We start from the raw sequence: 19,354 nt of genomic DNA on the forward strand, positions 1-19,354 counted from the left end.
ACGGCCGTGAGCGCGCCTCCCGCAGCGGGCCCCTGAGGCGTGTCCCACAGCGAGGCGGGAGCAGGGGCGGCAGTGCCGGTAACGGTAGCGCTTTAGTCAGGTTTTACGTGTAACAGCCGCGAACTAATTAAAATAATGCCGGACTGCCTAAAACTCGAACGACAGAACCCCACCCAAACCACCCCGAAACAACAAAACCCAATTAAGCCTTTCTGGTTACTGCCCAAGTTTGATTTGTGCTCTTCGTTCGTAAGAGCCTCGCATGACATTTAGCCAGCCAGCAACGTGTTTTTCTAAATATTAATTTTAATAGCAAGTCTTTTAATTCCCCGTTACATTTCCATAGCCATTAAATACTTGAAACCAATCACACTCTTTGTTACAAGCCTAGAAAATAGTATTGAAGTAGCCATTACTGTGCACATCTCTTGATAAATATTTATCAAAAGGGGAAAAAAAAAAAACCAACAAAAAACGAAACCAACGGTGTTTAATCTGTTTTAAAAATCAAAACACGGTGAGGATACAAATACAATCTAACCCTCGTGGCAACACTTCCTAAGTGGTAATGGTGCAGAAGAACACCTTTGGACCCCTGACACTCGCAGGCCAGAGGGCAGGAGGGAACCTCGCTTCCCTGCTCCCATCCCTGGTCCCTGCTCCAGCAGGAGGTGGTCTGTGTTCTCAGCAGGCGCTCCCGTCTACTCACAGCATCAGGAACCACTCAGAGTCGTGCAGCCACAGGCTTCTGTACAGGTATCCTGGCATCTAATGAAAAGAGTTAACGCTTATCAGCAAAATGGTGTAAATATTACCCCATTAAACTACTTTTTGCCTTATTTTCTTGGTGACTGGGTTGCACAGTGTTTCAAATAAAGAAGGAAGAGTCAAAGCTGCAGTCGATGACACCAGAAAGAGTATTGTAAAACAGTAACAAAAAAAATCACTGGGATTTTTATACAGGTAAATCTAAGGAACTACTAGGGACAAAACACTACATCCAATCTATGTGTATTGTCCAAACTTATTTATAACTTGAGGAGCTCTCTTCAAATTGACTAGAGAACACTTACCAAACATATCCAGGATTTTATTAACAGCTTCTTGATTTACACTGTAAGTGAATCCACTGGACCTACAGTTAAAAGGAAAAGTTTCCTTAATTGGCAATTCTTATTCCTGTCCTTTCTATGCAAATAATCTGAATTAAACGTTTTTGTAATTCCACCACATTTTTCATCCTACCAGCATACATATTCATTTTCATGACATGGCAGATTTCTAAGCGGATTGCACTCAAGGATGGTTATAGTTTCTTTACCCTTCCTCTTGCTCACAGTCCCCATACCTGTATCTCCCCTTGATTTTTATTAGGGACAGCTGCAGGAAGAGAATCTTTGTTTGGTTTCAATCATACAATTTTCAAGACTCTCTCTGTGAAACCGAACCAAATCTTCAGCTAATGACAAATTCTATTGCACTTGATTATTCCTTTTACTTGAAACGGGAATTTAGCTAGAGACATGTATTTAGCACAGTCACATGGCTGGGGACGTAACAACAGCACTTTGTGTACTTCTCAAGAGCGCTACAAACCTTAACCAATTCGTTTCCTGAATAGAGGCATAAGCAAATAGCTTGGGATCATCAGCTGCCACCTTTGTTCTGTGAAACACTCAAGACTTATATCAGGGGACTTTCATGGAGAAACATGGGGACTTTTATCAGGAACTTTCATGGTCATACTTTTAAATACAGTAAAAAGCTCCATGACACACATTAATTTGACAACCCGAAATGCATGTCACCGTATTTTTGTATAACAGGTGGTTTTTAATCTTAGGCCTATAAACTATGAACTGTGTTGAAAGACTTTTTAATGACTAAGCTTTCAGACTGCTTAGAGATGTCAGTGCTGAACCCCCCGAAAAATTAGTAGCATTCCTGATTATTGCTTATATTGTCTGATGAGGCTTATTGTAACACAGAGTAACTCTTTTATTTAAAATAACCAGGACTGTTCTCTTTGCTTGTTGAAGCCTTGGGAGAAACTTTGAAAACCAAAAGGTAAAGGGAGTCAGATGAAACCTACTAGTGAGTTAGATGGGTCCCACAGGAGTCTTTTCACAATGAGGGGCTACCATTCTGTTTCTACAACACGTACAGAAAGGAACTACCGGGGTCTTTACCACAACTCACGTAAATCCAGTAAACCTTCAGCTGACTGGTGCTCAGGCAGACAGGGTTCTGCTGTTCTACCTCACACTAGTAGCTCAGTCATTAAGAATTGCCAGCAAGACCACACAGTGACTTTTATACACCAAAACCAACAATGTTACTTACATTTTCTTCTTCTTCGCTGCACCTAGTTGCACAAGAGCTGCTAAGGCATTTTTCTGCATGTCAGAAGACAGTGCTTCGTAACACTGTGTATTCCCTACAGAGAAAGCAGAAACACAATTAAAAGTTTTATCACTGACCATTAACCGACCACACTTGTAAAATCGTACTGCAGAACGGCTGTACACACCCTTTTCAAGAAGTTGAAAAACAAAGTTGCGGACTCCAGGTATAAACTGCTTCTCAGTAAAGGCTTCTTTTGCTTCCTTTGCGAGGTATCTGAAAATTAACTAACATTTTACAAAAAAATTAGCACTTCTTTCCTTTTGATTATCAGCTTGTTACAAATTACACACAGATGTGTCCTCAGAGGTAAGTAATAGTCACACTTTGAAAAGCGTAGGAGAGGAACTCAAAAGGTATCATTACACAGAGCGTGAGAATCCTAACATTAAAATAAGGTTCAGTATTACTGTAACAGTTACCTTAGACATTAATTTACCATTCCTGTTCTCACAATCAAAACAGTGTGTTGGTTTTTTTTTAAAGCAATACCTGTTTTACAGGTGGGAAAAACTGGGTAAATAAGTACAGTTCCACCCAAGTCTTATACCAGACCATTAACAGATTCCATTAGGTTCAAACATCTACAGTCCCATCAATCTTATAATGATACACCTGAGGTTTTAGCCTCCTGTTTTTGTATGCATTGCTTATTAGAGGAATGTGTTTAGTCTTATTAAAACCTTGGAAAACCAAAATAATTAAAAGATATGGACGCAATTAATGAGTCCAAAAAAAGCTATCAAATAATTAAATGCAAACTCATTTTTGGACCTGACAGGACAGCCCCCACAAAATTAATTAAGCAAGAGCTCCTCCTAAGAAAGCGCAATGAACCTGATAGCAGCACACTCCCAATGAAGCTTATAAACCCACAATGGGCCAGCACATAACTGAGCAGTTACTGTAACTGATAAAGTCTGAGCCAAAAGCTGAAATCAGGATCCTGGGGAGAGGGTGGTGTTTAAGATATTTATCACTGCTATTTCGCACCTCTTACACTCCCCAGCCATGAAAACAGCACTATTTATACTCCAGAAGTATCACAGCTCTCCTGGTCTCCCTATAAAACACAGGAGGAAAAAAAAGATAATTTCCCAAAGAACAACATACCTGATAACCTTCCACAAATGGTCTGAACATAGTTGACAAGAAAGATACTATAACGCTTCCTTTGTTGGTAGGGTAGATTTCCTGTTGATTTGTTTGAATGGCATCACATTTTGTAAGTAGGAAACATCCTTCCTCAAAATCCTGGGGAAGAAAAGCATAACTGAAATTTTAATACCTACAAAAAGTGCAGTTGCCTTTTCCCATGAAACCAAACAACAAAAAACACGCAACAGGACACCACTTCCATTTCTGAACTCAGTTCTCAAGAGACTTGAACCAAAATTTTCCTATATACCAGAAATACCCTTACAAAAAGTCAGTGAGAATGTCTTCTTAAACACAGCGCTATCTCAAGGCTCAATGAGCCTGGGAGCAGAGAAAGCACCTCTGGCTTCTATTTTAACAGCTGGACTAAACTCCCACAGGATTTTGTCAGAATAGGGTCAGATTCTCTGGTTTAGGGTTTTTTTTTTTATCTGTGGGTGTTTATTTTTTGAATCAGGTTTGCCTTTATCTCATGTCCACTGTTTGCAATAAATGATATTTCTTTTAAGAAAGGGAACACAATGGCCAAAAGTTAAGAATTATAGAAACGTCAATGACAAAATCATTTTACTGCCAGTACTGGCATAAGGGGGACGGGTCACAGGACAAACATGCAGAGAACACGAGGGGATGTGACACAGACATGGCAGAGAACACGAGGAGTTTGGATACAGACACGACAGACACATGGACAACTAGAGGCACAGATTGCTACAAGATGCCTTAACATTATAGCAGCTCTTTCATCTGACTCTAGTAAAGTCAATCATAGCCAGTTGCATTCCTGTTCCCTGCTTGGTTTTGATACTTAAAAAAAAGCTGCAAGAGGCAACGATTGCTAACAATGAAAACTAAATGGTGCCAATCAGCCTTTTGAAAAAGGCCCAATTCTCTTCTATATAAAACAAAAATCTATGAGATTTTAATATAGTCTTGAATACTCCTATGAAAATTATACTTATCTCTTTCTTAGTGCAGGAAATATCACAAATACCACCATCAGATATTTGGCCTTTGCATTGATAAAAAACACATTTAATCAGTTTTAAATCCAAATAAAAACTACACATGGACATACTGGTTGATACTGGGTATGACACTGAACCAGGGTTTTTACTGATAAACTTGTGCTCACCTGCAGTTCACTCTGTCTGGACTAGAGCCAGCTCCAACCCAGCAGGATGTGTACAAACCAACACAGCAAGTTCTGCAGAGAGCAAAGCTGCTGTCCACAGCTTGCCTGTGTCCAGCTGTGTTAGGAGAAGAGGCAGACCTACTGTGTCCTATAATAAGGCAGTATGCAGGAACAATACTGGCTTTGTCTGAGTAATAATTGTATGGGTTGGGGGGAGGTTGAAAGAGGGGAAAATCTTTTCAAGCAAATAAGACGCAACTGAAGCTTCCATAAGACTCTTATAAGGAACACGGTTATGCCTTTAGGAAAGTTCTCACTTCAAAAACGTTCACAAGCTGCATCGCCTCAACTCTGTGGCTGCAGAAATTTAAATCGGGCGCTTCCCCCATAGAGCTCGCAAAGTACTATCTGCATCTACACAAGGTAAATGCCAGTAATAAAATGCTACAAGGGCTCAACACCATGAACCATCAAAACATTTAAAAAAAAAGAAGTTTACTAATGCACAGGAACATCAAAACCTTCAGAGTTCAAGGTTTAAGAGGAACATTAGCCACAGAGTGGATGCCACCATGCTGTGCAGTCAAGGATTGGTGGGTACGGAGGCATACTGTAACAGATGGAGCACTGGGTGTTGGCACAGTCCTCTGGTAACCCTACCATCACAGACCACACACATGGAGCTACACAAAACAACTGATCACAGCTGCACTAGGAGTATAATCAACCAGAGGACAATAGGTACTTAAATTTAGAATTGCATACTGTGTCTGTCAAAGATAACAAGGGCACACAATGGTCGATCATTAACTGGTATAATACCTACAGTTTAACTTTCTGAAAGAGCAGCAGTGCCCCTCTGCTACGCAGTTTGCAAGAGATTTTAGGAAAAATCCTGGTGTACCCTCGATGAGAATTCCCGTTTTCCTGTTTTGTTTCTACACTGACAGAGCACACCCACACTGTGACAGAATTCATTTACATCTACATTAACACTTTTTTTCTTCACAGCCTCAGGTCTCTTTCATAACTTCAGAGCAGGAAGACAGTATTTAAACTTCATTTAAAAGACTGCTTTTCATGTATTTTTAAATTTGTGCTGGAAGACTGGCAGCTTTATGAAAAAAGCCAAACTTCTGCTACAGTTAATTTTAATAGTCCAGAATTGGGCAATTTCAGGATTTTTAGGGTTTTAATGGAAAGGATGGGAAGATTGTATATGCAACCTTGTGGATTCAGCCAATGTTTCAAAACTAACCAATAGATTCCCCTTTAAGCCCTCCCTCCCACTTACAGATCAAGCTGATATCACTTAAGGTGTTTATCACAAAGCACTTGTTTGGCAGAGCCCTGAAATCTGATACTATTTTAGTTGGCTTGTATTACTATCAGTATTTTTGTATAAAGGATGCTTTTACCTTCAATGAAATGCCAGGAAAGAAGATGAACTCATCAGAAAAAACATCTCTCAAGAAGCTGAAGCAGCTATAGACTTCCTCTGAAAAAAATATTGTAAAGTACTGTTGTTTAAAAACATAATTTAAAACACAAGTGAAAAGCCACTTACTCCTTATTTTAGAGGAGTACCTACTTCAAATAAAATGGACTTGATATTAAAAGCATACATACATATACAGCAGAAACCACTACAACAGAACAGCAAGTCCTCAAAGCACTCGATTCAATTGTAACCAGAAGGAAAGACCAGGGGGCTGTAGCTTCTCAAATCATGCATTAAATACCGCGTAATCAGATGCTGCACAGAACTAAGGTATGTGTTCTGGAAAGTTTCTTTAAGAGCCAAGTATTGGAAAACACTGAAATACTTCAGAAGCAGTAGTGGGAAGAGAAGACCAAGAACTGACTGTGCTGTATACAAGTGTAATCTGTAACCTAAAAAGCTAGTCTGCTGAACACCAACAAAATTAGACACTTGGGAACTGGGACCTGCTCATCTTAACCCTGCCCTCTCAGGGTACCTTCAAAAGTACCAAAGGGTAAACAAACAAAAAAGCCAAACAAAATACTTCTGTCCCTTCCCAACATATCCACCCTGTGCCACAGGACCTTATCCAGGGTCTTAGGTAGCTCCCACTAGAAGCTGCAGGAGCCTCATGCTCCTCTCACAGCTGGCAGTGCACGGAGCACAGCCCACACGCTCTCACAGCTACCTACCCAAACGTACCTTTTCTGAAGCTGCGTGTCATCTGCAAGGCAATTGCCACCAGAGATGGACGCACAAACACATTCAGCAGCTGGTTTCTGTAGGTGGCACACATGAGGATGGCCATGGCATGCTTGAAGACGATTTCCCCTACGGCTCCATCTTCCACTCCTTTGTCATTTAGGACCACATGGCCGTCGACAAGGCGAGCAATGTTGGAATGCAGGGTGAGGCCAGACATAACTGCTTTTTTGGCACACAGGTTATCTAGCAGGAAAACGCAACACTTGGGAAGATGCAAAAGGGAATGTAACTCTATTGAAACAATCTAAAATGCACCAGTATTTCATTAAGTTTCATCACCGAAGACTAATTATTACACCAAACATGTTCAGTTAGAGAGATGTTTTAAAATAACCCATACCAGGAATTGGCAGCCTAGGTGTAGCATGAGGTGGAGAGAACAAATTTCAGACATTTCTGTAATGAAATCACTTTAAATTCTTCCACTTGCTAACACAGATTTCACATAGAATCTTCTTGCATCTTATTTGCTCCTTCAGCCTACTTTGTTCCAGTTTTGCTAAAGCTCCCAAGTTTCTCAATGCGATAAGAAGCAGAAGTTTGAGCAAGTGATTTTGCAGTTCCTGTTTTTAATATAAAATTTCTAACAGCCAAGCAAATATTCTGGCTATAAACACCAACCAGCATGACAAAGGCAGAAACAACGAGCTGTTTGGAGACAAGAATGGACAGGGTACATGTAGTTGCTGACTTGGTGACGTCGCCAAATTAGCCTTTAAAATGTATTTATTCTTTCAAGTTATTGTCAATACAAAACAAAACAACAAACCCTGTTTCTATGCAACTGATGCCTAGAGTGGGGCCACCACACTCCAACAAGATCTGCTCAGTAGTTGTCATTCTTCTATTTTGTTACCATGCTTATTTGCTATTCCATGACTACAGCACAACTCTACTAAGGCAAAAACTTATTCATTGTTGCTAAGAAAATAAGCAAAATATATAAGCAAAGCCAAATGTGGTATCTTTTCAGTTTACCGTGCAATAAGATTCAAAATGATGTTTAAATATGGCCATGAAATTCCTCCTTTTACCAGTCTGGCAGAAGCAGACCTTGCCTGCATTCACTGGAGTGCAGATCCCCGAAAGGAGGAGTGGTTTTCTTCCAGAAACAACAGAATTTTGTTGTAACTGTAGCCTGCCCCTATTTATTTATTGCAGTACTGAGAGAGATCCTTGATTATACACATGACTACAGAAGCAAAGATCCATGGATTAAGTCTACCTGTGCTGATAAGATAAATGTACTCACACTACACTGTTTTTTCTTCGCTATCTTTACCACTTATGTCATGAGGCTCGAAAATCAACTACCTGTGTCACCTTGTCTCACAGAGAGAAGTTTAAAACAACTGTTAAGAAGTTTGGAAGGAGACTCAACCTTTCAGCAGCCAATATAAATGTATACATTGTATACATAAAAAAAAAAAAAAAGAGTGTATGTGTGTATAAATATATCAATAAAACCACCAAAGAAGCCTCCTTCCCAAAGTCACCACTGTTCCTGGGGATAAAGTAAAATTTAAAAATAGACAACTTACAGTTTTGATTTTCTCTCACCCATTTGTTTCTGCTAGTTCTTTGCCACAGTAACAACTTTTATCACAGTCAGTATCAAGCAATAAACATAGCATTCCACTAAGTTAACTGCTGCAGATCATGGAATCGCCTGTGACTGACAGAAGCTTCAAAAAGATAGACACTAGGCAAATTCAAGTACTCGAATACAGGTACCTTGTCATTTCTTCCTCATTCCACACTTTGGGATATAACAATAAAACATCTGTTCTGCTTCCACTTGGCTGGTTTTTAAGTATTATCTTCTACAAACTAAGTCAAACTTGCCAGGTTTTAGCATCATATTTAGCATTTCATAAAATCCATTTACAATTCCAAGAAAACGTTCTGTAAAGTTGTCACCATACACTGCCTCCACAGAAATTCAATTTATCCTTCATAAGCAACAAAAGCAATACAAATAACACATTCTTTGCATACCAGGCCATTCAATGAATCCTCCAAAAGTCTGTGTTAAGCCTTTAAGCCACAGGGTCTTTTCTATTAGAAGCTCAAAATCCATGGCTGGCAAATTCTGGAGCAGGACAGCAGCAACTAACACCCACGGGCTCAAAACCATGTTTTCTATTTGCAGGAGCTCCATTTTATAAGCTACGTCACTGACAAATTCTTGGATATCCTCAGATGGCTTTTGGGGAAGATGCCTGAAAAGAACAATGCAGTTCAAGGAAAAGAGCTCCAAAAAATGGAACATAAATCACATCCTTCCTTCTTTCTTTTGTATTGCTCCCATATCTGCAACTACTTCGCAGCACCCAACATCTGTACTATTAAGAAGCACAGAGCAAAACATCAGTAGCTTTGAGACAGTATTTGAAATCTCTCTATTGATGTTGTACACTTGCTATCTTCAAATAAAATTCAAAAGCGTGATGTTTTATGTATCAAATAACAAAAAGCACCCAATCCAGTCATAGCTACAGCTCCCTGGCACATGATCACCTAACAGTTTGCAGAAATAAAGCAAGAAGGGAGAAAGAGGGAATTTTTAAGTAGTAAAACCACTGTCTCAGAAAACAGCTTTGCCTGGCTCATGCACCATCATTAAATTTAAAAATGGCATCTCCTCAACGAAGTACAAAGCTATGCAAGTAACAACCTGTTTCAGAAACACTCAATCACAATCATGATAAACCTCTGCTCAGACAAAATAGGTTCAGTGGTCTAAATAGTCAGATGGAGGGGAGGTGAGAGAAGCTGAAAACAAAGCACAAGCAAACACCTTAATTATTTTACACAGGTGAGGACTAAACAAATGCTTTTCATGTGCATACACTATGGAAAAATGTGGTACCTGGGAACCAAATTGTATGGGCACCGACTGATTCTCCCAGATGCCAAGGTTCTAAGTGATACCGGCTGGCCAACATAGATATGTATGGTACCAAAATTGTCACTGAGGATTCTTCTGGCTTTTAACAACCCCTATGAAAACGGGAAAAGCAAAATTCAAATTTTGGTGCTACAGGGTGCATATATATTCACCTATGTTCCATTCTTAAGGAATTTACATACAGATGTAGATTCTTTGGGCTTTGGGACTCCTAGGAGTTCATATGCATAGAGGGATTCCTCTAATATCCTCTCGTAGCTGATGCTGATGGGAACAAGGTACGTGTCAAAGACTTCACGTTTAAAAAATGGTTCCATCACAATGCTGAGAAGACCTGCAAATTGAAAAAAAGTGACTCACTTGTCTTGTTCAAGAAGAGAAAAGCAACTGCAATTCAAATTTGGAAAAGATAACTGCAAATTTTAGAAACTGCTAATGGGTGTGCACTGTGACTGTTCTTTCTTCAAGCAAGCAGAAACACGAGACATTGCCCACACTTTAAACCAGGAGGTAAATGTAAGCAATATATCTGGACAGCCATTTGTGCTCTTGTCAGCAACACTACTCTGCACTCTCTCAGCATCTTCTTTCTAACGATTCCCCACTGCTTTTACAGTTAGCTTATAACATTTCTCTGCTGGTCAGGGGACACCTATTTTCTAGAAAGAAAAGGGTGAACAGTCACGCAGTTAAGTACACAACGGAACAGAGGGCGAGAAAGCAGTAGAATGCAATAGAATTGTATTACCAGTCTTTGTATGGCCTTGGAACTCCAACCACAGTGTTTTCCACTACCGTCATAGACCTCACCAATTTCCCACTACTTTAACATCCCTTCCTGTCTGAAGGGCTTATGAAGTACATAGCCACTAATAAAATACTAATAATCATAAAAAGCTCTGAGTTTTCAACAAACCTACCAAACTTTGGAGTCAAAGTCTTGGCGGTACGGCTTCTAGTCCCTTCAAGGAAAAATTCAACTGGGGCATAGCCATTCTTCAAAAATAAAACAAAACAAGTGGTCAGAAAAATACCCCATGTCTTCTTTACTTCCCTCAAATAGTTTTAAGTACTTAAAACTTAAGTAAGTTTTTTTAATGGAAGCCATGCCTGTCTAACTTCAGCCATCTCAAAGCCTATATTCAGTCATCGTATTTGCCACATATAATTAAATTTATGAAAATGTTGTGTCTGTCATGAGATATAGGCACATGATCCAAAGCAACTGATGAGCAGCTATTTGTTTACTACCTACTGATGAACCATAATACCAATAGAGAGAATGCATGCTCTTTATCCTCAACAATCCTGAGCTAAAATACATTTGATCAGATCACAGTGAAGACTTTCAATCACATAGCCATACCATTGTGCAGATTTCACATGAATCATTCCAACAGAGTATTCTTAATGATACATTTTGAGAGTTCAGTAATTTATTTACCCTTAACATCATTTTAACGTATTCAGCAAACACTGCCCAGTAGAGCTTGTTCCCACCGAAGGAACGTCGCATAAAAAAGGCACCTGCCCTTCGTAGCAGCTCACCAACTATTTTCATTCCTAGGAAATCTGAAAAACAATCAAACAAAAACCAAATCACACACACACAACTTACTGATTAATATCAGCCAGCAGAATCAACCACTTTCTCTAACACACTGATTCAACTACCAGAATAAATATCTCTTTCAAGGATTCTGTTGTTGCAAATACCTTTCTTTGCTTTTATATTGTCTACCAAGACCTATGTAGACATGAAAGGCACAACATGCTTTAGATTTTTTTTGTAAGCACATTCACTTAAAGCAATTTATTTTCATAATCTAGATGGCCAGATATCAACCGTAACAAAGACTAAGTTTCTGAAGTACGTTGCCTCACTCATGTTCAGAAAAATCAGTTACCATAGAATGTATCCTACAAGACACAGAAAATAACTTACCAATTACGCTGTATGATACCATTTATGATGCTGATTCATCACTTTGGGAAGTGTACACCAAACCACAGCTAAAATCTTTTATTGTTTTCTAGTTTTAAGCAACAACAGTCAATGCTTAACTTGTCAAAACCAAGAAAACACTTAACCTTAACAAAACTCTTAGGGAAGCATTTAAAACAAGTCTGCACAGCAGCTGGCCATGCACCACTTCAACCTCCTTGCCACTTGCCACTTCAACCCAGGAAACATTTGAGAACAGATAATCACTGAGTAAAATAAATTCATATTTCCCGCTGCAAAGCTGACAATGACTGCCTTGAAGATGTTAGATGTCATACACATGTATATATCTGACATGTGTGTGTGTATGTGGAAAAAAAGGATTAAAAAAAAAGTTGGTTACAGCACCCTGGGCAGCAATAGCAACTGTCAGAGCTTCCCATGTGCAGAGGTCCACCTTTTTCCCTTACTCTCCTACTACCCTCCCTCTCTCACCGCAACATAGACTCTATCCCCTCTCCTACTTACACCATCCTGCTGCATACTCAGCCTCCCAGTCAGGATGGTGGCTGCGTGTCCAATGCTTCCTCCCACCACACACTGCCACCCCACAAACAGGAACTGAAACACATCCTGCCACAGACCTCAAGCCCACACCACCTCTCTGCCTCTGATCTGACTTGCTTCCAAGACCTGAGACAGAAACACAACCCCAGCATCAGCTAGATTCCTGGTAATGTACTGTATGAGCATGTACTTTGGTGTAACTGGCAACAAGTTACCTTCCCTTAGCTAATCCCCACAGATCTATCATTATGCTACTTGAAGCCAAGTGGTAACTAACAAAGCAGAGGTACCTACCACTCAGCACAAGCACCACTTTGAGAGCGAGTTTGTAAAATGCATCTTATGAACCTGTAACACGATATGCAGCAAATACAACTATAACCATAGAGAACCATGTTTTCTCCAGATGAATGTAAAATAATACACACATGCAGCAGTATAATCAAGCTGAAAGCCCATAATTCTGAAGAGCTTTGACCCCAAAACACTTAAAAAATTTTAGTCACTAAAAAATTCCCTCTAAGCTAAACTAAACTGTATCTTAAGAGACTGTTTTGAGGCCCAAACCTCAAAAAGACTCTAATCCAAAATTCAGCAAAAGATTACACCAAAACCTATGACAGCACGTGAGCAAATTCTGAACAATACGTGACAGGTAAGCAGCTACAACACATTAATCGAGGCAGCTATAATACATCAACTTCTGAATTCACCAGAATCTAACCTTCATCACCCAGAGGAAAGACACCACTAACTCAAAAACCAGCAGAATCTTGTCTCCCCTAGAAACACATTCTCCGAGCTTCCACTAATTTTCTACTGGTCTTCCTAACCTCTTGATAGGAAAAGCAGGCTTTTCAATAAAAAGACAGAGTAGTAGAGTAGTGGGTTCCCAGATCTTTGCTAGCATGCCTGTACCCATTACAGTGCTGCACCAGATTTAAGCTTGTTGTCTGCCTGCTTAGAAGACCTGGTTTGGTACCCAAGACTTCCAAGATCAGGTTTCTCAGCTAAGTGCTACCAGAGTATGTATTTTCAAAAAGTACATTAACTTGGAAGATATTTACTGTTAAAGTCTTCACAAGTTGTTTCCTGCAAATATTCTGGCTTCATCTGCTTTAGAATTAAGTATGTCCAAAACTGTGACCTCTGATGTGAAACTTCATTTCCCAGCCAGCTCTGCTGTCAGCACTTCACATAACAGAGTTCTGCCAATGCTTCAAGGGAATCAGTAGCATCAGCAACAAGCACAAGGTGCTGGCATTTCATATCTGGCTACTGTAATTGCACTTAAAACTGTATAAGGTATCATGAAAGATTCTGCATACATAATAGCTCTTAGGCAAGTTTTTGCCTGCTCCCAGGCCAAAAAAGCAATGCAGATATTCTTCACAACACCTATCTTTGTCCCAGCCTTGGATCTACAGATAGGGTACTTCTGGGCAGATTCACCTTTGGTTGGACTCAGCACCAATGAGAAGCTTTCAGACACTGTAAACGTCTTACCCAAGGAGATTTTAAGAAGACATATTTGGAACAGAAGTTAAATGCAAATCTTAGAATAGCAGCTACCAGGCCCCTTGCTACCAATTCTCTGAATCCTGAAAACATTATTAAAAGAACATACTTGCCTATTCCTGCAGCAATGACAGGCAAAGCCAAGTCATACGTATATAGCAAATAAGACAGCATCAAAAAGTCTACGTAGCTTCGGTGACTGGGCAGCAGTACAACTGGATGCTCCTGAATGGCATGTTGCAACTAAAACCACAACCAAAAAAAAACAGCACAAACAATACTGTTTCAATATTTACTGACTGTTGAAATTTGCAAATACAGAACTTCACAGGGCTTAAGACAAACAGAAGCTGACATGCTTGAGGGTAGTTTCTCTGCCCACATCCTCTCTACCTTTTTCAGCATGGAACCATAGGAAGTCTGGAGCAGTAGTTTCCAGACTAGCAACCTGTGGTTCACAAGCATCAAAGGACTCAAATGCCAGAGCCACCTCATTATGTGATAGTCTAATTCAAACCCCTTCTGATGGGAATGGGAAACCAAATAGGGGCTGTCAAGGCTGTCATTGACGTCTTCCAGGGAATGCACTGTACCTTCCAGAACAGCAGCATTCTGCAATGACAACAGCTCCCCAGGAAACTGATGAAAACTTAAAAGCACCTCCTGCCTCAGAGGCGCACAATGTTTCACCACTCTTAGCTGTATGAAGGTTTTGCAGAACAGCCAACCCACTCAGCCACATAACATGAGGTTTTCACTCCCAATTCAGCTAAATACATTATTAAATTTATAATATCAGATAGAAAAACTTTCTCAGTGTCTAAGAGAATCACTGACACACGGCATTTCTTACCATAAGAAGCATTTGGAAAACATACAAAACGTCTTGCTGTTTGCCTTTAAAATACTCATATATCATGTGTCTTTACCCCCACACTTACTAAGAAATGCAGTAATAAACACAAGTGCAGTCTTTTTTTCCAAATGATGCTTTTCGTATTTGTTACTTGGAACAAAAATTAAAGTCTTTGTCCAAGTGACTGGTATGAAAATATTAGAACTACAGTTTTATTTCCTCTCCCCCCTCTGTAAGTACTCACTCTCTGCATTCCTTCTTCATTCACACAAACTCTCTGGAAAAGCTGTTTAAATATTTTGCTCAGAGTAAAGGCAAAAAATCTGACAGCTCCTAATTGCATGTTGTGGCCCATCTCATCCAGGATTTCCATGGCTTCTTCTTGAATAATATCAGGTGATTCTCCCATTTCTTTTGCTAACTAAAGAGAAACAAAACAAACAAAATAGCAGTGAGATGTTGCTCCCTTTTAATTGTCCATGCACACCATTCTGTGTGCCACAACAGTTACAGAACTTCTGCAACAGTCAGCAAGATTCTATTTTATATGATAGGCATGGACAATACATCATACAGAACCTGTTCGGTGTCAGTCAACAACAAAGCACCAAGTTAGAGCTATTTAAAATCAAGAATGAGCTTAGATGTCAATGGTGGGGCAGGGGGTGTGTGTGCGTGTGCAACAATTTCCCTCCCTGAAACACACCACCTGGATGTTTTAACCTATAGCATCTTCAGAGGAGATTTAAGTTTGAAGAACATTTCCTGTCTGAAGAAGGCTGTGTGCCACTTTCTTTGATTTGTATAATGAAAGCTATGTTTGCAGAGGTATTCATAACATAAATCTCTGAAGTGCCCTTGGGTTTAAGTGCGTTAGATTTTAAGACTTGGCTGAAAAACCTCAGCCCTATCATGCTTCAATTTCTTCGTAATGTATTACTTTGGCAATGGCTAGCTGAAGCACACAAACACTGTCTCTACCAACTTTGCATGTCAATGATGTTTTTTCTGTTGCTATGCACATTCCCTTTTGGAGTTTCTAAAAAACAAACTTAAATAATGGTTGCCCCTCCTATTCAATACTTTGAATCTAGAAATACTTAATGGAAAAGTTAGTCTTTTACTGTTATGGAATGAGGAACATGCCTTTTACTGAACACGGAGGAGGAAAGTGGAGGAATGGCAGAAGGAAAAAACGTTCCAAAATCACAGCTCTATTTAGAGGCCAGCACCGCTTAGCTATTATTTCTATTTTGTGACATAGGAGAAAATCCAACTCCTCCACTCTACCTTTGTATGCTACCCCAGTATCATATCTAGTGGTTTAATTGTGTTTTAACAAATGTGTTATCCTTCACCCTGCATAGCTATAATTCATTTTCTAAGGCTCAAGTGGACACATTTTTTTTGCTTCTTCAAGTGGTTAAAATAATCACTCTCTCTTAGGAAGCAAAAGAACCTTATTCTTGTTGTTCAGTAAGGAAAGAGTTCTCATTCACCAGTAAGAGGATTACCACACAGTAAAAGGCTTACCACGCAGTTGATCTTGCATGAATTAAGTGCACATCCACTAAGAGCTAAGCATTTACTCCCCCAAATCAGAAATCAAAAAAAAAAAACCAGGCCAGTCACATACAGAAAACTAGACCAAATTTACATAATTTCACATACACATAGTATCATAGAATAGTTAGGGTTGGAAAGGACCTTAAGATCATCTAGTTCCAACCTCCCTGCCATGAGCAGGGACACCACACACTAAACTATGTCGCCCAAGGCTCTGTCCAGCCTGGTCTTGAACACCTCCAGGGTTGGAGCATTCACAACTTCCTTGGGCAACCCATTCCAGTGCCTCACCACCCTCACTGTGAAGAACTTCTTCCTTAGATCTAACCTAAACTTCCCCTGTTTAAGTTTAAACCCATTACCCCTTGTCCTACCTCTACAGTCCCTAATGAAGAGTCCCTCCCCAGCATCCTTGTAGGCCCGTTTCAGATATTGGAAGGCTGCTATGAGGTCTCCACGCAGCTTCTCTTCTCCAGGCTGAACAGCCCCACTTTCTCGGCCTGTCTTCATACAGGAGGTGCTCCAGTCCTCTTATCATCCTCGTGGCCCTTCTCTGGACTTGCTCCAGCAGCTCCATGTCCTTTTTATGTTGAGGACACCAGAACTGTACTGAATACTTCAAGTGAGGTCTCACAAGAGCAGCGTAGAGGGGCAGGATCACCTCCTTTGACCTGCGGGTCATGCTTCTTTTGATACAGCTCAGGATGCGGTTGGCTTTCTGGGCTGCAAGCGCACACTGCCTGCTCATGTCGAGTTTCTCATCAATCACCACCCCCAAGTCCTTCTCCGCACGGCTGCTTTGAATCTCTTCTCCGCCCAGCCTGTAGCTGTGCCTGGGGTTGTGCTGACCCAGGTGTAGGACCTTGCACTTGTCTTGGTTAAACTTCATGAGGTTGGCACCAGCCCACCTCACAAGCGTGTCCAGGTCCCTCTGGATGGCATCCCTTCCCTCCAGCGTATCAACCGAGCCACACAGCTTCGTGTTGTCGGCAAACTTGCTGAGGGTGCACTCAATTCCATTGCCCACAAAGATGTTGAACAACACAGGTCCCAACACCGACCTCTGAGGGACACCACTCGTTACTGGTCTCCACGTGGGCATTGAACCGTTGACCACAACTCTCTGTGGTCAACATAAGCAACCCCATTGAACCGTTGACCACAACTCTTTGTGGTCAACATAAGCAACCCCAGCAATTTGTCACAAGAACAAATTCTAGTACGCCTGTCTAAACCTGTGTAAACCTTGCCCAGGCAGGAGGCACACTAATTGCAGTGGTGGGCATATTGCCCAAGATAGTCTCAGTTAGGTACTTCCAAGTAATCCCTAGTGCAAAGCTGGTAACTAGGTTGAAAAGGCAGGTCTGCTAAACTCCCTTTAACCACTTGATGCTAGCCAGGAAAATATCCGTCAAAATCATTTTTCATCAAAAAAGCAGAACTTGAGAAGAAAAAAGTCACACAAACGTCTTTCTGTCAAATCCTCTGTAAAATATTTTCTTTTGGTAAATGTTTTAGTGTTTCTAAAGTTGAAAGACTGGGGTTTTTTGATCTCATACTGCTTAGCAATCCATGATGGCAACAGGACTACTTTGTAGAACATGGTTTAGTTTGTCACATTGTAACAGGTTTTGATATATCATAAATGACACTGACCATTAAAAGAAAAAGAAAAAAGAAAAATTTTATGGTAGCCACTCACTCAGGACTAACCAGAATATGTTACGTACCTCTACTGGCCTGGCATTATTTTTCATGAATACTGAAAATAATTACTGCTAACTAACACACACTGTTATTTCAGCCATTTCAACACAATGTAAAATATAAGCCTGTTTGACTATAAAAGATTTTATTAATTACAACATAGTAGCTGCCCTTCATCTTAAAACAAAAATATGGTTACACCTTAGATGCTGTTTCTAACTCAAAGAATTCTCTATGAAATTTAACTCTAATTTTTGGGGAAGGTGCATTTATGACTGATTCATAAATGCATCATTAGCCTATAAAATTCCTACAAAACATCCTCAAAGTACAAAAGCATCTACTAAGAAGGAGAGCGCTTATCTCTTTCATAATGCTGATCTGTGGCAAAGACAGCGGAGAAGGAAAAATACCAAAGTCAAGCACACTGGATAAATTAGATGGTGAAGTGTTGTATATGCAAAATCAAAACACTATTTCATGAATCAGCTATCTAACAGCTTAAGTGGCAACTCCGTGGTAAACGAGCATTTGTTTTTCCTGCCAAAAGAGTACAGCTCTCAAGTTAATGATTTATTGGACCATCTTTCAAAGTACAGCTATCGTGCTTGACAAGGTCAGCAATAATCTTTTTCCCTGCTGGCACACAAAACTTGGCTGTGTTCAATCTACCACATCTTGCAGCTCAGTGTCCAGACTCACCTGCTTGATAACATATTGAACTTGCTCTGACTGGAGAACAGCACTTTTAATAGCGTTTGGCTTGCAAGGTGAAAGCCCCTTGTAGATCACAGGAGTGTAACATTTCATTGCGTATCTCAAGTCACTGGACAATCGCCTTTCCTCCAAGATATCTTCAAACTCATCTCTTTTCTTTGATGTGAGCTCTTTCTGCTGGGAACATACAAATAAATAATGAAACACTCTCTCAAGCCATTCGGTGGTCTGCTTGGCTACAGTACCAAAATAATCACAGAATCAAAGAATGGTTTGGGTTGGAAGGGACCTTAAAGATCATCAAGTTTCAAGCCCTCTACCACAGGCAGGGACACCTTCCAGTAGACCAGGCTGCTCAAAGCCGCATTCAACCTGGCCTTGAACATTCGCAGCAATGGGGCACACGCAGCTTCTCTGGGCAACCTGCTCCAGCGTCACCATCCTCACAAAGAACATTTTTTTTCCTAATATATAACCTAAATCTACCCTCTTTCATTTGTCCTGTTACCACCTGCCCTTGTAAAAAGTATTTCTCGAGATTTCTTGTGGCCCCTCTCTACGTACTGGAAGGTTGCTATTAGGTCTCCCCAGAGCCTTCTCTTCTCTACGCTGAACAAAACCCA

General features: G+C 40.3%; 1 protein-coding gene across 1 annotated transcript; it reads right to left on the minus strand.

The window, feature by feature from the left end:
- Positions 1-724: 724 nt before the first annotated feature.
- On the minus strand, positions 725-18,980 carry GNPAT (glyceronephosphate O-acyltransferase; the record flags this gene model as incomplete). The annotated part of the gene is made up of 15 exons (XM_010010878.1): positions 725-768; positions 1,074-1,135; positions 2,344-2,437; positions 2,531-2,630; positions 3,517-3,657; positions 6,115-6,194; positions 6,882-7,127; positions 8,943-9,166; positions 9,817-9,947; positions 10,038-10,189; positions 10,776-10,851; positions 11,300-11,427; positions 13,999-14,128; positions 14,986-15,162; positions 18,717-18,980. Coding segments are annotated over 15 exons (2,049 nt in total), but the record flags the coding sequence as incomplete, so codon positions are not given.
- Positions 18,981-19,354: the final 374 nt, after the last annotated feature.

This window comes from Nestor notabilis, unplaced genomic scaffold (assembly GCF_000696875.1).
Source record: "Nestor notabilis isolate BGI_N333 unplaced genomic scaffold, ASM69687v1 scaffold17003, whole genome shotgun sequence".
Taxonomy (NCBI): Eukaryota; Metazoa; Chordata; class Aves; order Psittaciformes; family Psittacidae; genus Nestor; species Nestor notabilis.